The sequence below is a fragment of the Mus caroli genome, chromosome 3, assembly GCF_900094665.2.
Source record: "Mus caroli chromosome 3, CAROLI_EIJ_v1.1, whole genome shotgun sequence".
Classification (NCBI taxonomy): domain Eukaryota; kingdom Metazoa; phylum Chordata; class Mammalia; order Rodentia; family Muridae; genus Mus; species Mus caroli.
Genome location: NC_034572.1, coordinates 115789144 through 115813831, shown reverse-complemented (window position 1 = coordinate 115813831; position 24688 = coordinate 115789144). Strand labels below are relative to the sequence as shown.

At 45.2% G+C, this 24688-nt stretch overlaps 1 protein-coding gene, 1 long non-coding RNA gene and 1 other non-coding gene across 3 annotated transcripts; 2 read left to right on the top strand and 1 right to left on the bottom strand.

Annotated features, from left to right (window-relative positions):
• The first annotated feature begins 4761 nt into the window (after positions 1-4761).
• Positions 4762-16153, top strand: LOC115030625. The gene is made up of 2 exons (XR_003836221.1): positions 4762-5178; positions 15901-16153. It is a non-coding gene; the product is annotated as an uncharacterized LOC115030625 (long non-coding RNA).
• On the top strand, positions 5471-5555 carry Trnar-ucu. Its single transcript is given in 2 exon segments — positions 5471-5507; positions 5520-5555. It is a non-coding gene; the product is annotated as a tRNA-Arg (tRNA).
• On the bottom strand, positions 12871-24347 carry Dnttip2 (deoxynucleotidyltransferase terminal interacting protein 2). The gene is made up of 7 exons (XM_021157999.2): positions 24250-24347; positions 21918-23539; positions 19206-19344; positions 17310-17405; positions 15662-15826; positions 13646-13755; positions 12871-13085 (listed from the first exon to the last, which is right to left on the bottom strand). Exons 1-7 carry the CDS (start codon positions 24310-24312, stop codon positions 12992-12994), a joined length of 2289 nt encoding a protein of 762 aa, XP_021013658.1. The 5' UTR covers positions 24313-24347; the 3' UTR covers positions 12871-12991.
• Positions 24348-24688: the final 341 nt, after the last annotated feature.

Below are 24688 nucleotides of genomic sequence, written 5' to 3'. Positions count from 1 at the left end.
GAAAGAAGAGAAGAGAAGAGAAGAGAAGAGAAGAGAAGAGAAGAGAAGAGAAGAGAAGAGAAGAGAAGAGAAGAGAAGAGAAGAGAAGAGAAGAAGAGAGAAAGAAAGGAAAAGAAAGCAATGTGTTGACAAAAATTAAGACAAGGGCTTGCTGGGGTCATCTGTGGGGGTCCACTGGGGTTATCAGTGAGGGTCCACTGGGGTCATCTGGGGGGTCCACTGGGGTCATCTTTGTGGGTCTGCTGGGGTCATCTTTGTGGGTACGCTGGGGTCATCTTTGTGGGTCCACTGGGGTCATCTGTGGGGGTCTGCTGGGGTCATCTGTGGGGATCCTCTGGGGTCATCTGTGGGGGTCTGCTGGGGTCATCTGTGGGGGTCTGCTGGGGTCATCTGTAGGGGTCTGCTGGGGTCATCTTTGTGGGTCCACTGGGGTCATCTGTGGGGGTCTGCTGGGGTCATCTGTGGGGGTCTGCTGGGGTCATCTGTGGGGCTCTATGATAGAAATGTGGTAGGAAGAAACAGCTGAAGCCCCAAAAGAACAGACACTGTGGCTCTAGGATCTTCCTTAACCGTCATCTCCAGGGCCGGGGTATGGCCATAACCTAGCTGAAGCTCCATGCTCAGTCTTGCCTGGATCATCCTGGCGCTGCTCTACGTCCTCTGTATCAGTACACTAGCAATGTACTGAAAGGCTGAGATGGACATCATTAGTGATATGACTTCTCCTTCCTCAGCCTACAACCTTCCTTCAGTACAACGCACAAGGCCACAGTTACTCTAAGACATGGAGGGCAGCAGGGAAGATGATCAGATCAACTCTGAGATTTGGGAGTGGAGTCTTGATTCCTGCTTACTATGGATTTAGAGCTAGGAAGAGAGAGAAGCCCTAGTAAAATAATGAGTTTTAACACCTAACCCAGAAGCCATTTCCTGTGCTTCTCTGTGCTCGTCTGTCTGACCTTGCTACTTTCCAAGGCCCCTTCGGGAGAACAAGGACAGTACTAGTCTCCATCAGTGGTCCAGAGGCAGTGTATCATCACCAATGAACGGTATTCCTGGAACAATTATTACTAATTGAAATCTTTTCCCAGGGACCAGTAAGACACTCTGGCTTATCTGGGTACGATGCTTGTCTAGTATGAAAGATCTAGGTCAGTCTGGGCCTTTGTCCAACCTCTTGGCAGCAAAAATGGGGTATAACATCTCACTGGCCCTCTGACTACGCTACTCAGCTTCCCACTGCCTATTGCATCAGGCCGACACTTAATCTGAATCAAGCCTGCTCCAACTGAATCAAGTGCTCTGCCAAGCCTGGCCTGCACTCCTATTTGCCCAGATTATCCTCCTAGCCTCCCCTCCCCCACCCCATACCTCCACGAGGATGCATTCACCTCCATTTTTCTGCTCTGCTCTCTCCTCCCCGCCTCCTCTGATATCTGAATTACTTTAAAATTGTGTGTGTGTGTGTGTGTGTGTGTGTGGTGTCAGGGATTAGAGGACAACTTTCAGAAGTCAGTTTTCTCCTTCTAGCATGTGGGTCTTGGGGACTGAACTTGGATCCTCAGGCTTGGCAGCAGGAGGAGGTACAAGCTAAGATTTCTCTCTGGCTCAATGTCTACATTTCTTCACCTTTGAAATTTTTATTCTCTTTACTTTAGTCACATCTTGATGCTTAGTATAGTTTAGTTATTTGCCTGGCTGAAACTCAGCACTTAAATATTTTAGGAAAAAAAAGTTCCAACTCTTAAATGTTGCTCCAGGTTTTATCTGCCAAGACACTTGTCTTCAAAAGCCCTTTGGGGTGCTCTACACCCTTGTTTATGGCTGTAGTTGAACAACTGAAAACAATTAGCTGTTCAAACTTCTAAAGAGGAAAACTGGGAAAACCTTGAATTTGAATTCCAGTGTTTTCAGGCAGAGGAGATAAGTGGTAGCAGGCCTGATACGTGCTGTGTAGGGGTAAGGCAGGGAGACTGGGAGTTGCAACAAGCTTAACTGAGGCTGTGTCTGAACCTTGTTTCTCCGGGACCTGAGAGTTCTGGCTTTCTTGACTGACAGATGACTGCTAACAACAATATCAAAAGCCAGCTGTCACATTTACATTGTGCCAGCACTGAGGTAAATTCCTGCAAGCACTAGTCTTCACAGTACTGTGATGTCTTCTCAGACCAGAAAAAGAAGGTTCAGAATCAAGTCTTGAAAACAAGAGGCCGAGCCAAGACTTGAACATCCGTCCATGACCTCAAACTCCTACCACATATTATATAGTAGTCTGTGCTTATTATTTGGGGATTCGGGCTAAAAGATACTTTGCTCTCAGAGATACCCAATTGCAATTTTCTACTTTTCATATGTTACCTTACATATGAAATCTATATTTACATTATATTTATACTGCTTCATATCCATAGGCTACATATCTCTCAGGGAATGTGCAGTCCTTGATGATAAATTTATACTTTACCTCTCACAGTAGGCCTTTGCCATACCAAATATTCACCAATGGTACCCTCTAGAGTAAAGCAAAGCTAAGAAAAGTTGCTAGCAACACAGCTCTTTAGAGATTCAGGAGAATGCAGACATGCATCCAAGTGCACGTAGAACAATGTAGCAACTTGGAACTAATCCTGCCAGACAAACATGAAGATATTACTGCAGCCCCCTAACGCTATGTATTGGGTTTGAACACCCAAACAAGGTATTGCTGCTGAGTCACAGTTGTCTTGGGGGGGTGGGGGAGGAAGAGGGAAACTAGGGAAGAATGGAGCTGGGCTCTGCAAGAGGCGACTGTAGCCCATCCTCTGGCTCCCTCTGCTGACAGGAGGAGGTTGCTTTTTGTCCTAGCAGGAGTTCTTGGTTCAGATGTATAATTGCTGTCTATTCTATATTCCCAGTCAGCTTAGTTTATAACGGAGAGCAAAACCCCATTAAATTATTCTCTTCATATAGCAACCCAGTACACGTCCCCATTCTTTTTCTAGGATAATACACCTGCCCCTGGAAAAGAGACTCTATGAACCGCTTGTTGGCTGAGAAGCACCACATATCTGCCGTACTTCCTGCAGTAGGACCTTGATTGTCCCAAATGCTTCACACAAGCATGGTTCCCCCATAGTCTCTGCTAATGCTGTCTCAGTCTTGCTGTTCATAGATAAGAATGTTTAGGTCTCAACCAGCAGAAGGTATGAACTATCTCCAACTCTTTAATTTATTATGTTGAAGTGGTTACCTGCACATCTTTCCTTAGCATATGCTTTATTGTTCCTTCCTTAGAACTTTGAGTATGAGTCACAATCGCTAAACACGTCAACGACGCCGCAGAATTGGAGATTTTGCACCAATGTAAAATTTCTTTGTATTGTTTTCACAGCGAGCATTGAGTGTCTCTTTCCCTATGTGAGCCGTAAACAAGTTTTAAGAACCACTGGAGCCCTTGAGATGTCACCAGCGAGTAACATATTGCAGCCTTCAGTAAAGACACTGTTGATAAAGAGCTGGTTTTAATGTATTTTTCTATTTCAAGGAGTATTGGCCATTTTAAGAGGCATAACAATGTTTAAGACCCTTGTTGTTAGGGAAAGTGCTCTTATGGAATGAAAGAGGCCTGGCATCAGACAGAACTCTGTCACTGTGGAGGCAAGTCACCATCAGTGTCATTTCATGCTCTTGGTGGGTGTGCCAAGAACGCAAGGCTGATCAATTTCTTTGGGCCCTATTTCAGAGATGTGTTAGCAAGGAGCAATTCTGAGAGATGAGGTAATGTCTCCCTGCAGAACAAAGAACAGGCTTGCTTGCCGCTCATCATAAACCATAGTAGTTTCTGAGCTCAGCAATCCTCTCCTGTAATGAAAACCATTTTGTGTGCACCATGCATCTGGGGCCCATATGCCTTGTTCCTCAGAGAATCCGAGTTCAGGGAACTCATAAACATGCTGCCCCTCTGGCTACTGCTTTTGTCGTCAATAGTCCACACGTGTTCTGTCAATATCGATAAAGCCGTGAAAGATAATGTAATCAGCCTGCAAGGTAGAATAAAGTCTGACTCTTTATAGTTCGCCTCACTAGCTGGGGTACTCCTATGTGTGTGATTTAACTTACTGTAGCTGCGGTTTTCCCTTCGATAATGGAGACGCTGATACTTACCCCTTAATATAAAAATGCTCTCCCCCACTGAGAATTTCCTCTCCCCCTTTAGCGAACAGTGCGAGGCAAGGACCCTATCCTTTGATGGCCAATTCTGCCTGGCAGAGACCACCCCGTGGGCACAGAGTGATGCTGGTTTGGTGCAGAGGTGTCAGCGTCAGGTCGCGCCACGCGAGTCCTAAGAAGGCGGGGCCGGGAGAGCCGCACGCTGATTGGAGCCGGAGCCTGGGCTTTTGTCTGGCAGCGGCCGTTGCCTAGCAACCGGGCTTTTATTATTTAGCTAGTTCTCTCCGCCGGGCTTCGGGGTCGCCCTGATGGAGATGGGGAGGGGGTTAAGGAACCGAAGACCCACTCCCTCCCACGCCGCCGCTCAGATTCGCGGCGACCCCGCCCTTCTGAGCAAAGAAATGCGGGGTCCAGCGCTGGCACGGGGCGGGTGGGGGATGTGGGGACCCCGCCATCGCGCTCGGCCGCGCGCCCTGCAGCCGAGGCGCTCGCACCCGCGCGCTCCCCACCCGCGCCGTCCGCCTCCGGAGGCCGCCCACTCAGACGCGCGTGGGGCGCGCGTGGTCATCGGCGGCTGCGCGGCACGGCCGCTCGGCGGCGGCGGCGGCGGCGTAGCGGATAAAGCTCCCGGGAGGATGCATCGGTGCGGGGCGCGTCGCCCCCCTCAGGCCACCAGAGCCCGGATACCTCAGAAATTCGGCTCTGGGTCTGTGGGGAGCGAAATGCAACCCAAACCCCGTTTCCCCGAAGCCCCGCGCAGATAAACACGCACAAGCACGCACACAGACGTCGCCTCGGCCCGCACTCGCAGCCGCAGGTCCGGGCGTCAGGGAAGAGCCCGGGGGACCCGCGATGGGTCGCCGCCTTCGCCTCGTAGCCCCGGGCACAGCTGCTCGCCCTCGCAGCTCGCTGATGGCGACAGAAGTGCCCAGCGTCACCGGCCCGGCGCGACGGCGCAACGGCGCAACGGCCGGTCTGGGCCTGCAGCCTCGGCGGCCCGGCCGGGAGGGGAGCGGCCGCCGGACACCGGTAGGCGGGGTTGCGGAGCAGGCGGGGAGCCGGGGAGGGACAGGCGGGGTCGGCCACGGACGACGGGCTCCCGCTGCGCTCTCCCGACCCGCGGCCCGCAGCCGCCGCCCTTGAGCTGAGCAGCGGCGGTTCCCGGGCGGCTGGGCGCCCGCCGGCCTCGCCGTTACCGTTGGAGGTGTCCTAGGCGCGGCGGCTGGGCTCCGGCGACGGAGGCGACCGCGATGGTGTCTGCCCGGGAGTGGGGCCGTTGCCTCTAGCTTAATGTGGCAGATGCGCGGAAACTCCAACAGGTGGCTCCGTGGCGCAATGGATAGCGCATTGGACTTCTAGAGGTTGAAGGCATTCAAAGGTTCCGGGTTCGAGTCCCGGCGGAGTCGAAACGTTTTTCTTTTGTCACCGAAGAAATTATCTTTGATTTCTGTCTTTTACTCCTTTTCTTTGTAATCTAAACGGCTTAATTCCCAGCACAGCCACACACCACTCCCGGCTTAATTCCCAGCACAGCCACACACCACTCCCGCTGCTCTCCGCAACCCTTACCTGCAGTTCCGGGACTTTTCAGACCCCTTTAGCAGACCCGAACCGATCCCAGTCGAGAGAACGAGGAGGCAGTAGAGAATCCAGGTGCTCGACCTTGGCCTAAATGAGAGCTTGAGATAGGCCTGGGTCTATCTCAAGTGACATTCCATGTCTGGAGCTTGACAGTGGCCGCCAGCAGGGTCAAGAAAACAGGATGCGCAGGCTAGTCCGAAGGCATTAGAAGTACACCACCTCACCCCACCCCGCCTCCGGAATCTCGAGTGGATCTTGTTTTTTTTTTTTTTTTTTTTTTTTTTTTTTTTTTTTTTTAAGGCAGATCTCTGTGGTCACTTCATGATGCCATTTCGGTGGATCTGGAATGGGGCCCAGAAATCTGCATTTCTGGGGTTGTCTGCTTTCTTCACGAAAGGAGACAGGTTGGAGTCCAAAGGTTGGAGTTGACAGGCTTTGCCTGCCAGCTAGAGTTACTGTCTTGTCCCCTTCTGACAAGTGACAAGACTAGCTTTGCACAGAGTGAGCGTTTCACTTCACCAAGTGCCAGTATGCATAGTTTTTAAAAATTCACTGTACCGACAAAACCCCTAATTTATGCAAACCGTAAAAAAAAAATCAAAATTGTCGGTAAAAACACACTTTCACAGTATATTTCACCTCTTTCAGTTAATACAGGTGGAGCTGCACTGCTCCGTTGTGTCCTGCTGATGGAATAGCTAATACGTAGACGTTTGGACAGGCATTGTTCGCCCATTGCAGTCCTTGAGTGGACATCCTGTTCTTTGTGCACAAGTGTATCTTTACAACAGATTCCTAGGAAGTTGGACTGCCCGCTCCAGCCGGTTCCAGCCCTCCCAATCTCTGCCTGCTTTGATAAGGTTTGGCAGCTTCCCCTCATATACTCTGCTCTCTTTATTCTCCCCAGCAGTGTGGGAGAATGCCTGTTTCCCACTTAATCGTAGTTTTCAACCCACTTCTTCATGCTCGGGGTAACTTGTTTTCTGTGATTTATCTGCCCTGGGACTGAGCTCATTTTCATATTGGGTCGCTCACACCCACGTAGGATGGCTCTAATAGGATGTTTGTATTAGTTTGTAGTTCTTTACCTATGAGAAAACAGCCTTCTGGTTTTAATAAATGCTGTTTATTTTCCAGTCTACTTGTGTGTTTTATGAAACGTTTTCCTCTCACAGAAATTCACATACTGTAATTTACCAGTGTTGCTAGCTTCTAAGTGTGAAGGCCCCCCAGAGTGTTAGTTCCCTTTTAATGGTTTTCGGTTTAAACCTTTGCCCCATCTGAACTATCTTTTGAAATGGGAGTTCTGCCCCAGAGTTGCTGGTGTTTAGCCTCTGTGTCCTCTGTACTAATTTGAAATGCCACCTTCATCGCTGTCTAAAGCCCTGTACACACTTCTCTTTCTGGATTTTCTAGTTTGCTGCATTGGTCTGAAATTTTTGTGTGCTATTGTACAGTCTAGAGGGGCCAAGTTTTTTTTTTTTAATTTCCCTTGCATAGTCATGAATTATTCATTAATATAATAATAAAGTAGCTTGGTCCAGGCTACACATGCTGTGATTTATAAATTATGAATAAGTCCCCCTTGTTTGATAACATGGACTGTGGGAAACAAGCATTCTCACACATTGCTGGGGAGACTAAAGTGAGTGTAGGCTCTTGTGAGGACATTAGAAATCTTCTTGTCTCCGCCAGAACAAGATAAGCAAATGTAAGTTTATTTTGACTCGTGGTTTCAGAGGTGCTGAAGAAGGAACTACCAACTTGTTGTCCAAAGAAAGGGGAGGCAAACTCTGGACCCTCTGTGTGCATCACAGGCCCGCTCCTGACAGCTTCCTCATAAAACAGTGCACTGGGCAAAAGGCCAGGACCTAGTCTACAGACCTAGTCCTTTCTGACCTCACTGAGAGTTGGCGGAGAATGAGGAAGTCACACACAGGGAGGGAATCCAAGGAGAAACTCTTACTAAGGGAAAGGCCAGTTCCTCAAGACAGACTTATTGCGTAAGCCTCCAGATCACCTTGGCTGACAGCCGGTCAGCAAAATCGCCACATTTACCTTTAGTTGATTAAATTCACACAGCCAGGCAGAATGTGTTAGCTTCCTGCTAGCTTAAGAGAAAGAACACTTCTGACATATGGGTCCCGGGACACCCCTTAGTTTTCTGGGTTACTTTGCAGAAACGTGAGTGAACTTTTGCTAAGATAGGAGTCTCCTCTGGAGCCTACAATACCTGATGGATAAATACAATAAAAGCGTAAAATAAGAAGGCTTTGCGTCTGTCTTCCTATAGTGTCCGTCCCTTTTGCAGTCTTAACTCCTGGGTCAGCTCTACATATAAATGTTTATCACCTAAAGCACTGCTTTGTCCCTCATCCTGTTGCCTGTTGGAACTGGTGTTTCTTCTACCCCTCCCTTGTGTGTTCTAGGCAGCTTATGCATCTGCAGTCTATACCATGAGACCAGAATGTTTGAGGAGTAACTCAGCAGTTTCCGAGCAAGGCTGACCACCAAATTAGCCCACAAAATAAAAGGATAGTGTGTGTGTGTGTGTGTGTGTGTGTGTGTGTGTGTGCATAAGAAACCTATCTTTTGGAAACTTTTGGGACTAATGGACAGTGAAACTTTAGTTCATCCCCCAAAAATCAAAAGCCACTCTTTCATTTGGTAAAGCTAGCACCCGGGTCACCCTCTTGGTCAGTGTTATCTCTCTTTTACTCTTATGCTAAAGAGCCAATGAATGGGAGCTCTGCCTTGCTTGTCCAGGTTCATACCTTATGCTTGGAGCCTGGCTGGAAGACACAGATTTAGAATCTGAACTACTCTGGAGGCTGAGGCAAGAGCATCAGAGAGGTTCAAGGTCTGCCTGTAGAAATACCCCGTTTCAGAAGCTCCAGAGAGGCCTGACACTACAACGCAGAACCTGTTCACTACTCAGAAATGCAAAAAGCCAATATTGTGACTTGGTCTCATTTCTGTTGTTCCCAAGCCATAAATCCTGCTATCTAATCTCAGTCCACAGTTCCTTGGCTTGGATGCTTCTGTGTCCGTGTTGAGGCAGAACACCACGACAAGGAAACAAGTATAGAACAACACAGTTCACATCAGCAGACAGAAGGAGGGCAGGGGTAGCAGAAGCAAGATAATAGACTTCCCAAAAGCATGTCCTCAAATACCTGCTCTCAACAAGGTCCTAAGTTTTCACATCCTAATAGCCCATCAAAGGATCAATCTATAAATGGCTTAGAGTCCTCAAGATATAATTTTATCCCCAAAGCTCTGCATTTACTTAGATGTGTAGCCCAGCCTGAGCTCAGACTCTATAGGACAAACTTAAACTTTTGATCCCCTTACCTCTGTGAGTTACAAGCATGTATAAGCAGTTCATGTGATGTTAATGATCAAATCCAGGGCTTTTGGTGCATGTTATGCTAGGCAAGCTACCAACTGAGCTTCATCCCCAGTCTGCATTTATTGGCTTCTATAGTCAGGCTTCAGTGATTAGTGGGCTCTCTGGAAGCCCACCTGTTAAATTACTAAGCTACAAGAGCCCACCTGATAAGCACCTGCAGGAATCCCTCTTATTTAGAACTGGAGAAGCAGCTGGGTGTGGTGGAGTACTTTGTACTTTGATCACAGCCCTTGGATGGCAGAGTCTGGTAGTGGTTTGAGCTTGAGGCCAGCCTAGTCTGTCTAGTGAGTTCCATGATAGCAACAGCTGCATAGTGAGACCCTGTCCAAAACAAACAAATGAACAACACCCCTAAACTTTGAGTCCCCCCAGGACCATATTCCAAATGTTTCATACATTATTGCTGAGTGTGGATTTACTTTAAAGGCCATGGGAAGATGCTGAGTCATTGTTAGCGGGAAGCCATATGATGTGCTTGGTATTATTCTGCTGCTGCAGTGTAGACCATGGACTGGGGCTATTGAAGACACAAAAGCAAGAAAATGTTGAGAGCTGGAAGGAGGGAGGTGGTTGACAAGATGGCTGAGAATACAAACTTGAGGTGTTTACTAGAAGACATGAGCCTGGAACTAAGAGATGCAGGAGGGCAAGAACAGCTAGCTAGTGTGCCAGAGATTTGCTGTTTCAACTTAGGCTAGTAGGTGAGTGCTGACGCAATTGAGACAAAAAATAAAAATACTGGAATGAGCATGTGAGAATAATGAGTTCAGATAATGCATGGGTTTGGTTTGAGGTCTCTGGGACACCCTAGAGATGTACTGTTGGTACTTAGACATGACAGAACGTAGTGTAGTAAGTGTTTACAGAAAGGAAGAACTTGGCAAAGAAAAGTTGAGGGTGTGAGGAGAAAGAAAGACTTATTGCTAAGGAGACAGCGGCAGGCTTTGGACTTCTTAACTGATCTACTACTCCACACTTGGCTGTAGCCGTCAGTCAGACTTTCGTTAGTCATCAGGTCTAATAATTGAGTGATCAAGTTTTGAGGACATCACTAAACCAAGACAGATTCACCCATTATTTAAACACAGATGGTCCCTTACAAGTGTGACTTAAACTGATGACAGTGGAGAGAAAGAGACTTGGATTGCGCAGAAGGGGCAGGCTGTTTTCCTGGGCTAGTGATGGTTCTCGTCAGGCTGGGCATGTTATCAGTTTGTGCAACGGCAGACTAACTTACATGTTCTTAACACTTCAGGGAATCTAGGTAAGGCCTTGGTACATTAGATTAAATGTATCTTCAGTTTACACCACTTTCAACTTAAACTCAGTTTATTAGAATAGAACCCCATCCTAAGTTGACATATGCAAATACTTACAGGCCAGGATGGCAAGGATGGATCAACAGCAGACGTTTCAGGCTGGTGAGATGGGTCAGTAGGTAAAGAGGCCCGTGGTGGAGGTCGATGGACTGTGTTTGATCCCTGGGACCCATATGGTGAGAGAACCAACTCTCACATCTGTCCTCTGAGCACCATGCCCATGCCCCCCACCCCATCCACAATCAAAAATGTAATAAAAATACAAGTTCCTACCTTTGTAACGGGACCACAGACTTAACACAGCTGACACCATGACAGAAATACCATTCAGGCCTTAAAATCCAGCACATAGGCAGCAACACCTGCCCAAAGGAGGACAAAGACCTAATCCACCAAAGTCTATAGTCTTAAAAAGTTCCTAAATATACTAACGTTGCTTTTTGGCTTCTGCAGTTCCACATCTGGGTGTTCTCGCTGAGGTGTGTCAACCCAGGATGTGGTTTTTATGCTTAAAAGTGCACTCTGAGAAAGGCTCAGGGCTGTACTAGGGTCCCACACACCCAGGGTAGTCACCAGCTGACCAATGAAGAGTTTCTATGGCTTGAACCCTTGCTGGAACAGACTTCTCTGTGGATACCTACCTCAACACCTTCTTACAGTTACACTAAGACATTATTTATGGCTTGGAAGTTTTTTTGTTATTTGGGACAGCATTGCATATAAAACTCATTAGGTAGCTGAAGCGGACTTTCAGTCTCTGATGTTCCTGCCTCTAGCACCTCAGGTGCTAGAATTTCAGGCATGTAATTTTGGAAGATTTAAAATAAACTTTGAATGTTAATAGGTGACTAACGATTATTTCTAGGTGATTTCAGTTTACCTAATGGAACTTTGTTAAACATTCCCTCTGTTACTACAAATGAAATAGAAAACAAGGAAACTTTCCATTGTTGTAACTAAAATGTGGCATTAAAGGGAGGAAAGGTTTATTTTGGCTTTGCTCCATAGGTTGTGATCTCATGGCAAGAAGTCTTTACCAGGAAGGAAATGTGTAAAACCAAAGCTAGCCACCTTGTGGCTGCAAAGAGGCTAGAGACTTAATTCCCTCTTGCAAGGACTTGTCCCCAAAGACTTCACTAGGCCCTCCTAATGGTCTTACCACTTCACAATAGCACCATAGGCCTTTGAGGTACATTTAAGACAAACTACAAATGGCTTATAAGAAAAAGTTTTCAAAAAGTTCAAATAAGTCAATGGAGACAAAGTACTTAATGAAAATGTAACGAGTCAATACTCAAAAGTACTTTTGAAGCAAAGAATTAGCCCTTTCACATTCACAGGACAGAAAAGTCACACAGCAACGGTTCGCCCCTTGAGTCTTAGTTTGTAGATTATGTTTGGTGACTGTAAACAATGTTTACCAGGAGTTTCTTAGTGTGTAAAGAAACTACCCTTCTTCTCCCACCTGCAGTTATCACAGAGGCAACAGGCAGTATTGTCTTAATAAAGGAAGCGTAGATGCTAGGTTGTGACCCCAAACAGGGAAGGTAAAATGTTAAGATTTTATAGTTACTGAAATAAGGGGTCCAATAAATAATACAGAGCTACAAACAAGAAGCATTATAGGTCCGATCAGCACTCCAGAAAGCAGGCAGGCTGGGTGCCTGCCAGAGCCCCTGGAGGAGGTAAATTACGGCATTGGACTGTCTGACTTGTGAAGATCCTACTGTTTAATCCTGTTTTGTTTACAACAAAATTAAGGAATCATTCCTCAGGTTTCAGTTGCTAAAATAAACTCCAGCCCTCTTGCAACTTTTACCCCATATATTCCAGGGAGGCTTTTATGTCATTTCAGGCTTGTGTGAAGTTCACTTAGTTCTGTGTCTGCACGCATTTCATGAGTTTGCTCCAGGAATACTTTGACCTTACCCACACACCGTAGCTTGACCCTGGAAGAAGAGGTATGCAAAAGCTGGGTCTGCACCCTCCACTCAAAGCACCGCAGTTAGGTACAGTTTTTGATTATTTCAAAAAGTTGTTTTTTAAAAAAACAAATTTATGTGCTTATTTAAATGTAGGAGTGCTGTCTGCATGTACAGACACTTCAGAAGGCATCAGATACCTTTACAATTGGTTGTGAGCCACCATGTGGTTGCAGGGAACTGAACTCAGGACCTCTGGAAGAGCAGCCAGTGTTCTTAACCACTGAGCCATCTCAGCAGCCCTTAAGAGTTCTTTAAATATAACTGATTGTGTCCTGCTTATTTTCAATTGTATTTTCCTTAAATAACCAAGTGCTCAAAAAACTGACAAACATTAAAATAGTTGATACTCATTTTCCCTTTAACAGTCTATAACCAGACATATCATCTTATACATATACCTACTTTTATTCCAAGAGGCACACAATTGATTTTGTCAGTAATCTTTATTTCCAAATAGAAATCGCTATTTATATATATTTATATAAATTATGTGATAACCTTCAGCAAATCAAGATCTATAAAATAATATAGTTTGCTTGTAAACTTTAATTGCGAAATTTCTTCTTTTTCTTGAACTTCTTTCCTTCTGCATTTGCTGCTTTTTCAGCCATGATTTCTGAATACTTCCTTCGATTAAATCTGAAAGAAAAACAACAAACCTTTATGCTATAATCTAAAGCATGATGTATCGAGTATATCAGTTATTAGCAGTTAATACAGCTCTAGGGAGGAGGCTCAATTCCAAAATGTTCTGTACTGAATCTTCTTATAGAAACCATATTGCCACCAAGTGTCAGGAGGCTGAGGGCAGCCGTGGTCTCTGTCCTCAATCTGTATTCACTTCACTTGGGTTTTAAGATTGTGACTTGGTATGGCTGGCCTTGAACCTCCTATGCACTGGAGTTACAGAGCCGGCCGGGTGCAGTGGGCAGTTGGGAGGCAGAGGCAGGCAATCTCTGAGTCTCAGGACAGCCAGAGCTATATAGCAAGAGACCCTGTCTCAAACCAAAACAAAAGCCAAAAGCTTAAAAATCAAAGAGCAATAATTTTCCAAGTCATAGATAGGAGGCTTTGGCTTCCTCATGCCAAAGACCAAATTAGTTTTGTTGTGTAGTCTCATAAAAATATAGTCACCAAATGTAACCTACAAACTTATGTGTACTTAAAGAAAAACACACACATTACAAAATGTCAATTACCTCCTGAACTCAGAGTCAGCCAGCAGTTCTTCCACAATCGTCTTTTTCCTCTGTTTCTTGGGAATTCGTGAATGGTAGAAGTCGGCTGGATTATCAACAATGGTTCCAACCTGAGAAAAATGGAAGGAAATCAATCATACAGCACGGGGTGTTCAGTTGCTCCACACTTCAGTACAGAGCTCAAGCTTTTTTGTAGAAAGGAACAGAAAGCACAACCTATTTTATACATGTACTAAATCATGCCATTTTATATAAGCAAAATTAAACCTATTATTAGCCAGTACAATGGCACTATTGATACTTCCCTATTAGACTGTACAGTAGGTCCAATTTTTTTTTTAAATCTATGACACACCAAAAGAGGGCATCAGATCCTATTACAGATTGTGAGCCACCATGTGGTTGCTGGGAATTGAACTTGGGGCCTCTGAGCTTTATCTCCAGCCCATAGGTCAAAACTTTACATACTTCAGTGCTAAACAGTAAATTCATGATGAACAGCACAATATAATATAAACTGTGCTTTCTAATTAAATGATATACATATGACATACTTGGCTCTGAAGACACAGTGACCTGGTTTACTAAAGGAGTTAAGAATGACAAATATGAGCCGGGCATGGTGGCATACACCTTTAATCCCAGCACTCCGGATGGAGGCTGAGGCAGGCGGATTTCTGAGTTCAAGGCCAGCCTGGTCTACAAAGTGAGTTCCAGGACAGCCAGGGCTACACAGAGAAACCCTGTCTCGAACGAATGACAAGTATGACATTTTAACTTGGCTCTATATAGTTCTAAGTTGACTGTGCCAACAAGGGAGAAGAAAGTAAACCCAGCAGAGACGGAGTAATATAAACCCCACCTGTCTCCATTTTAAGGATCAGGCCTGATTTCAAAAAAGTCCGTAAGGTGCCAGCTTCAGGAATAGACTGTAAGTCCCAGAACTAGATCATACATAAGACACCAGCTCTAGGAAAAGACCATAAAATCCTCTCTCCCAAAGAACAGCCTGGGGATAACCACAAAAATGGGGAAATATCTTATCTCAGAAAGGGCCATATGTGCTATTTCATCACATGGCTGAATGTTTGTGACATAGGAATGTAGACCACTGATCACCTGTCATTCCCCTAGCATCCATCAATGAAATTTTAGATTACCTAATCCTTCTAGAGAGTTCTCCCAGTTCCCTATAAGGCCTGCATGCCTTTGTCTGGGGTCACCATTTTGGGGAATGGTTGACACCCCCCCTCACCCCACCATGCTGGATCTTTCTGCAGAATAAAGGCTCTTTATTTTTGCACACTGAATCTGGGGGCCTCCTTCAGTGATTTTCGGACCCTTACAGCACAAGCTCTGAGACAGCTAAGTACTGAGTGTGGTGAAGGTTATGAGGCTTGGTAACAGAGCTGGCAGCTAGTTTGGGTACAGATTATGACTGTCAAAAGGAAGTGAAATGGAGTACCTCAAAAGTCCCTAAGGATTACTCAGTCTCAGAGGTACAGCCTGACAGCAAATATTTAAGTAAATTGCAGTATACAGACTAGCTACAATGAAGCCAGAGGTAAGACACTTAACTTATAAGAACTCAAGTGAGCAGAAGAGGGTTGAGCAGAGTGGAAACATGAACTTGCACGCCCATCAGGAGACACCAACAAGCAATGTTTGAATGCCTCTCTACCTTGCAAAAGAAAAGGCATGCAAAATAATTTCTTCTCTCTGCATCCTGAATGAACTTTTGCTCTTAGGTTAGTACTGTCAATACATCAGGACACAAAGGTCCTGTGAATTGAATAGAGCCACCCTTGATCCCAGCAGCCATGTTTCATGCTGCCTCTTTGTATCGGGGACCCATTATAAAACGGTGGCTATCTGAGTTGTGTTCTAGACAGTCCAGAGCCTAAGAGACACTGAGCTCAGGCTTGGTATACACGTGCAAATCCTTTCTAATTTAATAGTAAGCACAGCATTGCTAAGCTACTCTCCACAGAACATGACCACTAGTAAGTATCATACCTGGAAGTACTTGGGGAAACCATCTCTGTCATTTTTCTTGTAAAACCTTTTGGGGTCCATGCCTGCTCTCATCTTTAATGCTCTGAGGTCATTTTTCAGTTCATCTGTCAGTTCTGGGGCTTTCATGCCAAACCAACCATTACCGGCTGTTTTTTGTCGCTCTTTCTGAAAAACAAGTGTTTTAAACAAATTAAGAAAACGAAAATGTATTTTTCTGTGTGTCCATGCACCGTGCGCAGGTACCTGTGGAGAGGAAAAGCGTGTTGGATGTCCTGAGCTGGAGTTACAGGCAGTTATGAGATGTACGACGTGGATGCTGGGGACCACAAACTGATCCTCTGTGAGAGCAGCACGTGTTCCTGACCACTAAACAGCTCCCCAAATGAACATTCTTTACGGTATAAGAGTACAGAGACTAATTCCCCCTTAGGCACACTGCCTGCTGTGTTATAAGGGAACCTCCCCTAAAATCATCAAATAGAAAATTATGTGAATTACTCGGGTATAATAGTGTATAACTGTGACCTCACTACTTGGACAGATTGAGGTTAGATGATTTTGAATTCAAGATAGCAACTTGGGCTGTCCTTTCAGCATCTGGGTAGGGAGAATTTTCAAGGGCTGGGAAGGTACCTCAGTTAGTAGAGTTCTTGCCCGGGGTTATCTTTAGCACTGCATGAACTAGCCATGGTAATGTACCCCTGTCGCCCCAATAGCCAACCTAGGCTATGCGAGACAGTCTCAAACAAACAAAACCCAGATCCCAACTTTACAGTAAGCATTAACCCCCAAAATACATTAAAAAAAAAAAAAGAATTGTTAAACCAAAAAAGCCCCCAAACATTTTTTGGCATGGCATCAGTTTCATAAACGAAGGCTCCCTGGGTGACTTGCAGGCAAAGGAACACACAGCTTCCACTTTGTCTCAAAGAGCTCATACAAGAAGAAATGAATAAAATCATTTTAGGAGCTGGTATATAAGCACTTTTTAAAATTCAGTTACTTAAGCCTTAAGGGTCTTAGAAACTACTTAACTCTCAAGTCCAGAACCTTATATATTATGTCCAAAACAAAACTGTTATTCGTTTGAAAACTCTACCTAACATTTTGTTTCATTCATCCAAAATGTAGTGCCTGCCGCATGCCAGTGTGCTCTGTATCAGCACCTTTTGTACAGGTTTATTAGTTCAAATAGTAAAACAACACAGTGTGCTTCCATGTGGATCAGAGCTTTAAGGTGGCCATATTAACTCTATGCAATAGAGCTCCTAGTCTACAGCAATGTATTTAATAGCCAAATGATGTGGATGGTAACCCTGATGTTGGAGGTCACGCCTAAGGTATGTTTTCAAAGCTGTATTTGTGGGGCTCAAATACACAGCTCAGTGAGTGAGAGGGCACATGCTTACAATATGTGCAAGATTCCAGCGTTTACTCCCAAACACAAACAAAAAACTGTATTTATATGTGCCATTTGGCTGCAAAAACATTAAAAGCCACATTAAACATGTTGATGGAACCACATTTTATGGCCCTTAGTACCTAAGAACTTTGGCCCAACCTATAATAGACCAATCCATAGATAAAGCTTAAATGTACACTGCAGTATTACACAACCTGAAAAGACAAAGACAAAGCCCCCACTCACCCTGCGCTGCTTCTGAAGTCGATGCTTTGACTCACTGTATGGTGGGACACAATGTTTTTTTTCAAAATCAGGTGTAATGACAGCTTTCTGCAGAAGCTATGAAAATACAAAATAATTATTTTCTCTTTCCTCCCCATTTAAGCTTAGGCTTTTACTATAAAAGGGGCTGTTTGCTCGCTCTCTCGCCCCCCTTCTCTCCCCATTCCCTTCCCCCTCTCTCCACGTGGTCATGGCCGGCCTCTACTTCTCTACTCTCTCCTTCTCTCTGCCTCTACTACCCTCTTAACTCCCCTCCCAGGCCCTAAAGGCTTTTACATTTTGTATAGGCAAGTCCAGTAATCTATCCCTGAGTGATTTTGCACTGTAAAGGTACATACTCCCTGTCAAACCTCATGGCCTTGTTCCTGATCCCTGGAACCTACAGGGTGGGGACACCTGGCTCCGGCATGTTGCCCCCTGACCTACACCACAGCACAAATGTGCCCACATATACACACAAAATAAAAAAATTAAAAAAATAAAAAAAAAAAATACAAGAAAGGGCTGGAGAGATGGCCTATCGGTTAAGAGCACTGACTGCTGTTTTTCTATAGGTCCTGAGTTCAATTCCCAGCAACCACATGGTGGCTCACAACCATCTGTAAAGGGGATCTGATGCCCTCTTCTGATGTGTCTGAAGACAGCACAGTGTACTCACATACATGAAATAAATAAATCTTAAAAAAAAAAAGACAAGAAAATAGGACTCCTGGGATTAAGTGGTAGATGAAAAAGGAAATAATGCTGATCTTGTAAGTAGCATCTCTATAGATAAAACTCTAATGACATGGTTTGTACCCCAGAACAGGGCCAGCAGGCATGAGCCTCCATGAATGTAGATGGACATAAAGCTTGTTTGTATAAGGCACATTTTATGGTCCTCCTTCAAGGAATGACCTGTTAATGTTAATGATTCCATGATAATCAGAATCCAGGAGGTGAAGGTGTGGCTAAAGTCTCAAAAAATAGTAAATGCTGGGACCTTCAGGAGGATGGCCTTAAGGCTGTGGAAAAGATCTCTAAAACCACGAGTTCGAAAATACATAATTTCTCAACTACACAAAATGTATTATGATACAAAAGGGTGCAATTATGAATTATGAGGGGCTTCATGAATCTAAAGGAACAAAGTCAGCTGCACAGGAAGCCAACTTCTCAGAAAGATACTAAGAAAGGAAATAAAGAGATTTAGGGGGTGGTGGTCCCAGGAAGTCCCACCCAGCTAAGGTTTTTGCTTATAAAGGCAGATCAATTCCAGAGTTCCAGGGAGAGAGCAAGGTTAGGACTAGGTGTGGTGAAAATGGTAATTTCGGGATGGGGCCCCAGCTGGCCAGTTTAACAGAGGCAGGCAGATCTCTGAATTGTTTTACAATGTTAAAAGGAAAAGTGTACTTGTAGTCTCCTAAGAATTAAGGTGCAGCAGTCACACCCTGAATGCAGATTCATAGAATAATCAAAAGGAGACGTAGAGTAAATGACTGGATTGATATGTAAAATAAAAAACTGGGTTTATGATCTGCAAGATCATAAAGGTGAGCTAGCTAGAGAATGTCTTAGAGTATCAAGAGAACTGCTAGGAGAACCGTCTGGAATGGAGAATATCAAGAGAAAGCTGTCTAGAGATCTCCAGAGAGCAGAACTTAGAGAAAGGAGCCTGGAAAGCAGAACACAGGCTGCCAGCTTGCACCCACAATTTGACTTTGAGTCGTTTGTATTCGATGCTCCCAGATACCCCTTCTCTCAGACCCCCTCTCCAAGACAGGGCTGATCCTTGGCAAGAAAACACCAATGTAGTTTTACCTTAGGAAAAGTAGTCATTTCCCAAGGACTGAAGCTGGGACAGTACATATAGCTTACCTCATTTTTCTTTTTCTCCTTGATCTGGGTTAGAGTTTCCTTGTGAGGCTGCAGTTTGTCTACATTGAAATTAATATACAAACCACCCAACTGCTTGATGTTCAGTCCAGGGTCGATGCTGCTACTTGTCAATTTCAGACTAAAAAAGAAAAGATCACTTAGATGAATTAAGACCAAATAGAAACAAGATTGCATGTTAAAATCACAGAGTGATTATAATGCAGTTACTCAAACACTGATTAAAGGTTTATCTCATACATTCATTCAGAAGAGTCTGGAATAAATAATGAATCCGCATTGCCAGAGACGACATCCAAACAAGAGTCCCAAGATTCTCTAAGATGACTAAGCATGTAACACACCTACAGATTTCATAAAGAACTTAAAGAAAGCCATTCAGTTCACCTATACACTGAAGGACACAGTTTAGAAAAACCCACTGTATCTCGAAACTCACGGCCTTGCCAATCCCTAGAACTCACAGGGTGGAAACACTGGATCTTGCAGGTTGTCCTCTAACGACAATAAACAAACAACCTCAGAGACAGGGCATCAATTTGTTTGCTTTCCAAGACAAGGTTTGGTCTGTGCCACCACTGTAGGGCACCTATTAGGACAGAGTCTTCTATGGCTGCCCACATTTCTAGTGGCTAATGCCAAACAAGGCCTAATCCAGGAATAGCAAGTTTTAAGTAAGACAACTTCTAAAGAAAAAGCCTCAAACATCAGAGCTCTCAACAAAAAATGGATGAGATTACAGGTGACTATTTTCTTCATACTTTTCCGTATTTCTCAATTCTTCTACAATTAATATAAAAAATTATGTTTCTGTTTTGTTTTTACTCTTTTGTAATGTGTTTGTGTTTACATGTGTGTGAGTAGTGTGCATGCACTACTCTGAGTATCTTCCCTGATCATCTCCACTTTATAAATTTAGGCAGGGTCTCTCACTCGAACCCAGAGCTCACACACTCAGGTAGTCTAACTAGTTGGCTTGCTTGGAGATCCCATATCTTCTACCTCTGAAGCACTGACGTTATAGGTAGGCCATCGTGCTGATCTGTCATTTTCATGGTTGCTGGGGATTTGAATCCAGTCTTCATACTTGCATGGCAAACTTCTAAGCCATTTCCCCCACTCCCACAGATGATCTCTAACAGATTACCAAAAGAACATTTTAGCTATCACTGGTAAGAAAAATCAAAGTGCCAAAGGTCTCACAAATGAATGAAGGGAGGCAGCGGGTGAACTCATCCACATGCTAATGTGTACACTAATACACTACTGTTTGTACTTCATGGCAGACCAACCACTTGACAGATTGATCAAAACTGACTTGTAAATGGACAAATAAAGCTGTTCCCAGAACAGGGATCAGGCTTATCTCCATGTAAGTTTTTGGTCACAGAAGTCCTTGAGACTCCACAAAACAACACAGGCTATTATTATTGCCAGGACTCTTGGTTGCCCACCAAGAACAAGATGTTCAGACTCCATGCTTAAGGGCATCACAGGCTTTTGTTGCAAGCCACTGAAGTCAAGCTGGGCCTGAGCTGGAAAACCTTTCCTGTTGTAAACATTTAGTGGCAGAAGGTGCTATACAGGCTGCCTGGAAGAAAAGCCATCAGCGGTCTCACTCAGCCGTGGACCTACACGCTGTACTACTGACTTGTTGGAGAAGCTGTGTCTGCCGATTCGTGTACTGTTCACTGAGGTAATCACAGCTTTCTAACTGGATTTGAGGCCCACTTACGAAACTCACCCCTGGCATGACAAAGCCTGTCAGAAGCCTGTGGTTGGTGATCGACGACCTTAGGAATTTACTATTTTTGCTAGATATGCTGAACCCATTAAAAATATTTTCTAAATGTTTAGGTTTATGCTTAAAATATGGTGAGACATGCCCCTCCCCCTTTTTTTGGCAGTGGGGTAAGTTACTAAGACTGACAAAACTGGTCAAAGAGCTGAGAATAATTTTCTCAAAATGTTCATTTCTAAATAGGACATCTATGTCACTTCTTCCCAAAGAGGGGCAGCGAGAATGTAAGAGTGAGAGGAAGGAAAAGAAGCAGTGACATGGAATACTGTCTTCTGCATATGACATGGTAGTTGCACTCAGAACTCATAGGAGCTGTTGATTACCTGCACAAGACTAGAAGAGTCTTGTGTCAGTATTTTGGATTTTTGTTTTTAAACTGTTGATTCTTTGTGAGTTTCATATCAGGTACAGGGAGACGAGTGGGAATGAGGTGCATGTGAAACTCACCAGTTCCAATTTTGTAATGGAAATGTCCAAGAGCTCATGAGGCCCCACCTCTCCCTGAGGACCAACAGGCAGTCAGTGATGACTGGGAGGGAGAGACATTTTCTTCAGTGGTACAGCACTAGTTAGTAAGTTTCTTGTGAGCTTCTAAATAACCCCTGATCCACAGTCCCATAAGCATTAAACTCACTGGGTCACCCATGTCCCCGGAAGACATGGAAAGCAGAAAGAGGGATAGCTGGGGAAAGGAGCATCAGTGGGATGAGTCTGAGGGGCACGTAACCTCTACACAATACACACACCTATGAAAACACTAAATGAGACACTATTACAATACATGCTATAAACATTACTTTGGAGGCTGAGGGAAGGGCACGCTTGCCATGCTGCGGCCACAGCTGTGCTCCTCAGCATGGCCTCCCCAGTTTCCTTTCAGAGGCAGTACTTACAGCTTAGACTTGGTGTTACTGAGCAAGTCTTCCTCATCACTAGACTCATCCTTATTCTCATCACTGTCTGATGAGTCTTCTTCACTATTTTCCTCCTCTTCCTCTTTTTCTTCCTCAATAGCAACTTCACTCGGCGCCTTGTCTTCTAGGTAAAAGTTTTTGTCAGCACTCAATCCAGGAGTTTTGTCAATTACAAACAGTGCACTGTCACACGCGGCATCTTCCAGGTCCTCAGCTGATGCCTCCTTTTGGCCATTGTTTTCAACAGAACACAAAGTGTCCCTTTCATTCTCACTGCTGTCAGACTGCTGGCTTTCATCACTGCTAAGAAATAATAAGACAGGACTATCCGTATCCTGAGTCATGCTGAGTTCAGACTTGCATGGTTTGGTATCACATTCAAGAGGGACACCACTTTGGCTGCTCTTGTCCTCACTGATACCTGCACCCGTGGGCTCGTCGTCGTTATCACCACTACCACCACCACCATCACCACCACCACCACCGAGCTGTGCCAAGTCACTCTTTTTTCCGCTGCTGCTCCCTCTCTTGTCATTCCACCTTTCTACATTCACAACTGCAAACTTGTGCTCTAATGATTTCATTAGAGCCTTCCGATCTGGACTTGAAAGCTGGAATGTGGGTTTTTCATTTGGGGTGCTTGAATGATTCTGAGACACTGACTGCTGAAGGCTGGTGTCTTGAGCTTCAGAGAGACTCGGCTGGGAATCTTTCTCATTAGTTACTTTTTCCTCTGTTATTCTGAGGTCCTCTTCATCCAGACTCTTACAATTCTCCTTTCTGACTTCTGTAAGAGACACAACACTGGCTTGTTTTTCCTCTTGGATATGCAAATTTCGGTGGTTTTGGGCTGTCAGTTCTTTCCCTGAATTTCTGGGGCTGGAATCATCAAAGTCATTGCTGTAAGTTTCAGTATCAGAAATACTTGGCGTATTTTTCTGAGAAAGTGGTCTTGCTGATAACTGAGTAGCATCTGAGTCCTCTGAATACACAGACATACCCACAATTTGCTTTTTATTTCCTGGTGTAATCTTAGTATCTTTCTTCTCAGCTGGGAACTGTAATTTCTTCTTCACATTCCTGGCTGTTGTTCTCGGCAAGACCTCTAACGATGAAATGCCTGGGCAGGACGACTCAGCATCAGATATAGTTCCCGACTGTGATTCTTGGCTTGAATCTCTTTGAGATTTAGCCTTATTTCTGCTGCTTCTTTCTGTGGAAGGTACAACCATAGAAACCCCTGAAACATGAGACTCTGCTTCAGAAACAACTCCTTCATCAACAGATGCATGCTGAGGGGCTACTTTCTGCCTTTTCCTAACAGTGGACTTTGAGGTGGACGCAATTACAATCTGCCGTTTCCTAGTTACTCTTACAATGGGCTCTTGGACCTCTAACACAGAAGTAACCCCAGAAACGTGAGACTCCGTTTCAGAAGCCTCTTCATCAGAAATGAGCACAATGATCTCCGCTGGGCCTGTAGTTCTGCTGTTGCTGCGTGAGTTCTGTTTCTCAGCAGGCTGTGATTCAGCCATGCTGCCATCGGATCCCGGTTCTTTTGTGCTTTCTAGATGTGTCCCAATTCTCCGAGGAGCAGACCTCTGAAAACCAAAACAAACACAATATAGTTTAGATAGGGCGGGGACAAGGGTAAAGATGGCATGGCCTAAGGAACAAAACTCAAGAAGGTACAAAACGAAGACAAACTCACAATAAAATATTTCTTTTACTTGCCTCATCCTAGGCTTCAGAAAGCAGAACTAAAAAGAAAACTTTCTCTACTTAAAGAAAAAGGGGGTAAATTTTAAATCATTTATGGAAGCGCAGGGAGTGGGGGAGTTGAATATTAATTAAGCACGTGTTTAGGAGTAAGGTAATCCGATACTTATCTGGATTTCTACAAACAGGTTACCACACAATCTAAAGAGCATAGCACCAGAAGACAACCAGAGGCTCTGAGCGACGCCACCGCCGCCCTTCAGTTGCCGGAGGGTTTAGTGCTCGGCCATGCCAGTCTTTCCACGTGAAAACGGTGCTCCTCCTATCCCCTAAACCAGGCTTGGTCGAGGTGGCTGGAATTTACCTTCCCCGGTGCTGTCCCAACAGTAAACTCAAAAGGCCTCGCCTGCGCAGGGCACGCTACCGAAACTCCCGTAAGAGCCCTGAAAGACCCCCCGGGCCTAAACCAGGTCCGAGCCGGTCCGGCGCAGTACCACGCGCGCACGGCTCGGTTCCTGGTCGCCCTCCTCCGCCCTGCCGAGCCGCTCTGCTCAGCGGCGAGGAGACCCGGAGAACCTGAGACCCAGCTCACCTTCTGCTGGGAGCTTTCTTGGAGCCTGGTCCGGGAGAGCCCGGACCTGGTGGTGACCACCATCTTTCCGACTCCGGATTCCCAGCAGCCAGTGCGGCTTCCTCTGTTCCGACGCTTCGGAAGTGCGTCGGAACAGGAACTCGCTTAGGTTTCCCTGCGGAAACCGTGGCTCGGGAGAATCGTTCCTTCCCCGGCTCTACTGCAGTTCTGGCCAGCCGTCTCCGCCATCGGACTAGTGCGGGTCAGCCCGGGGCAAAAGCCGCTCCGCCTCCAGTTCCCAGCGTGTCCGCAGTGCGGTCCGCAGCGAGGAGGTCCTCTTCGCCGTTTAACACAAAATGGGAAGTCGCATCATTTACTCTGCTTTCCATCCGTACCTCCATCCCCCACCCCCGTGCAGTAATTGTGAGATCTTTGGCTTGAGTCTTTACGGAAGCCAAAG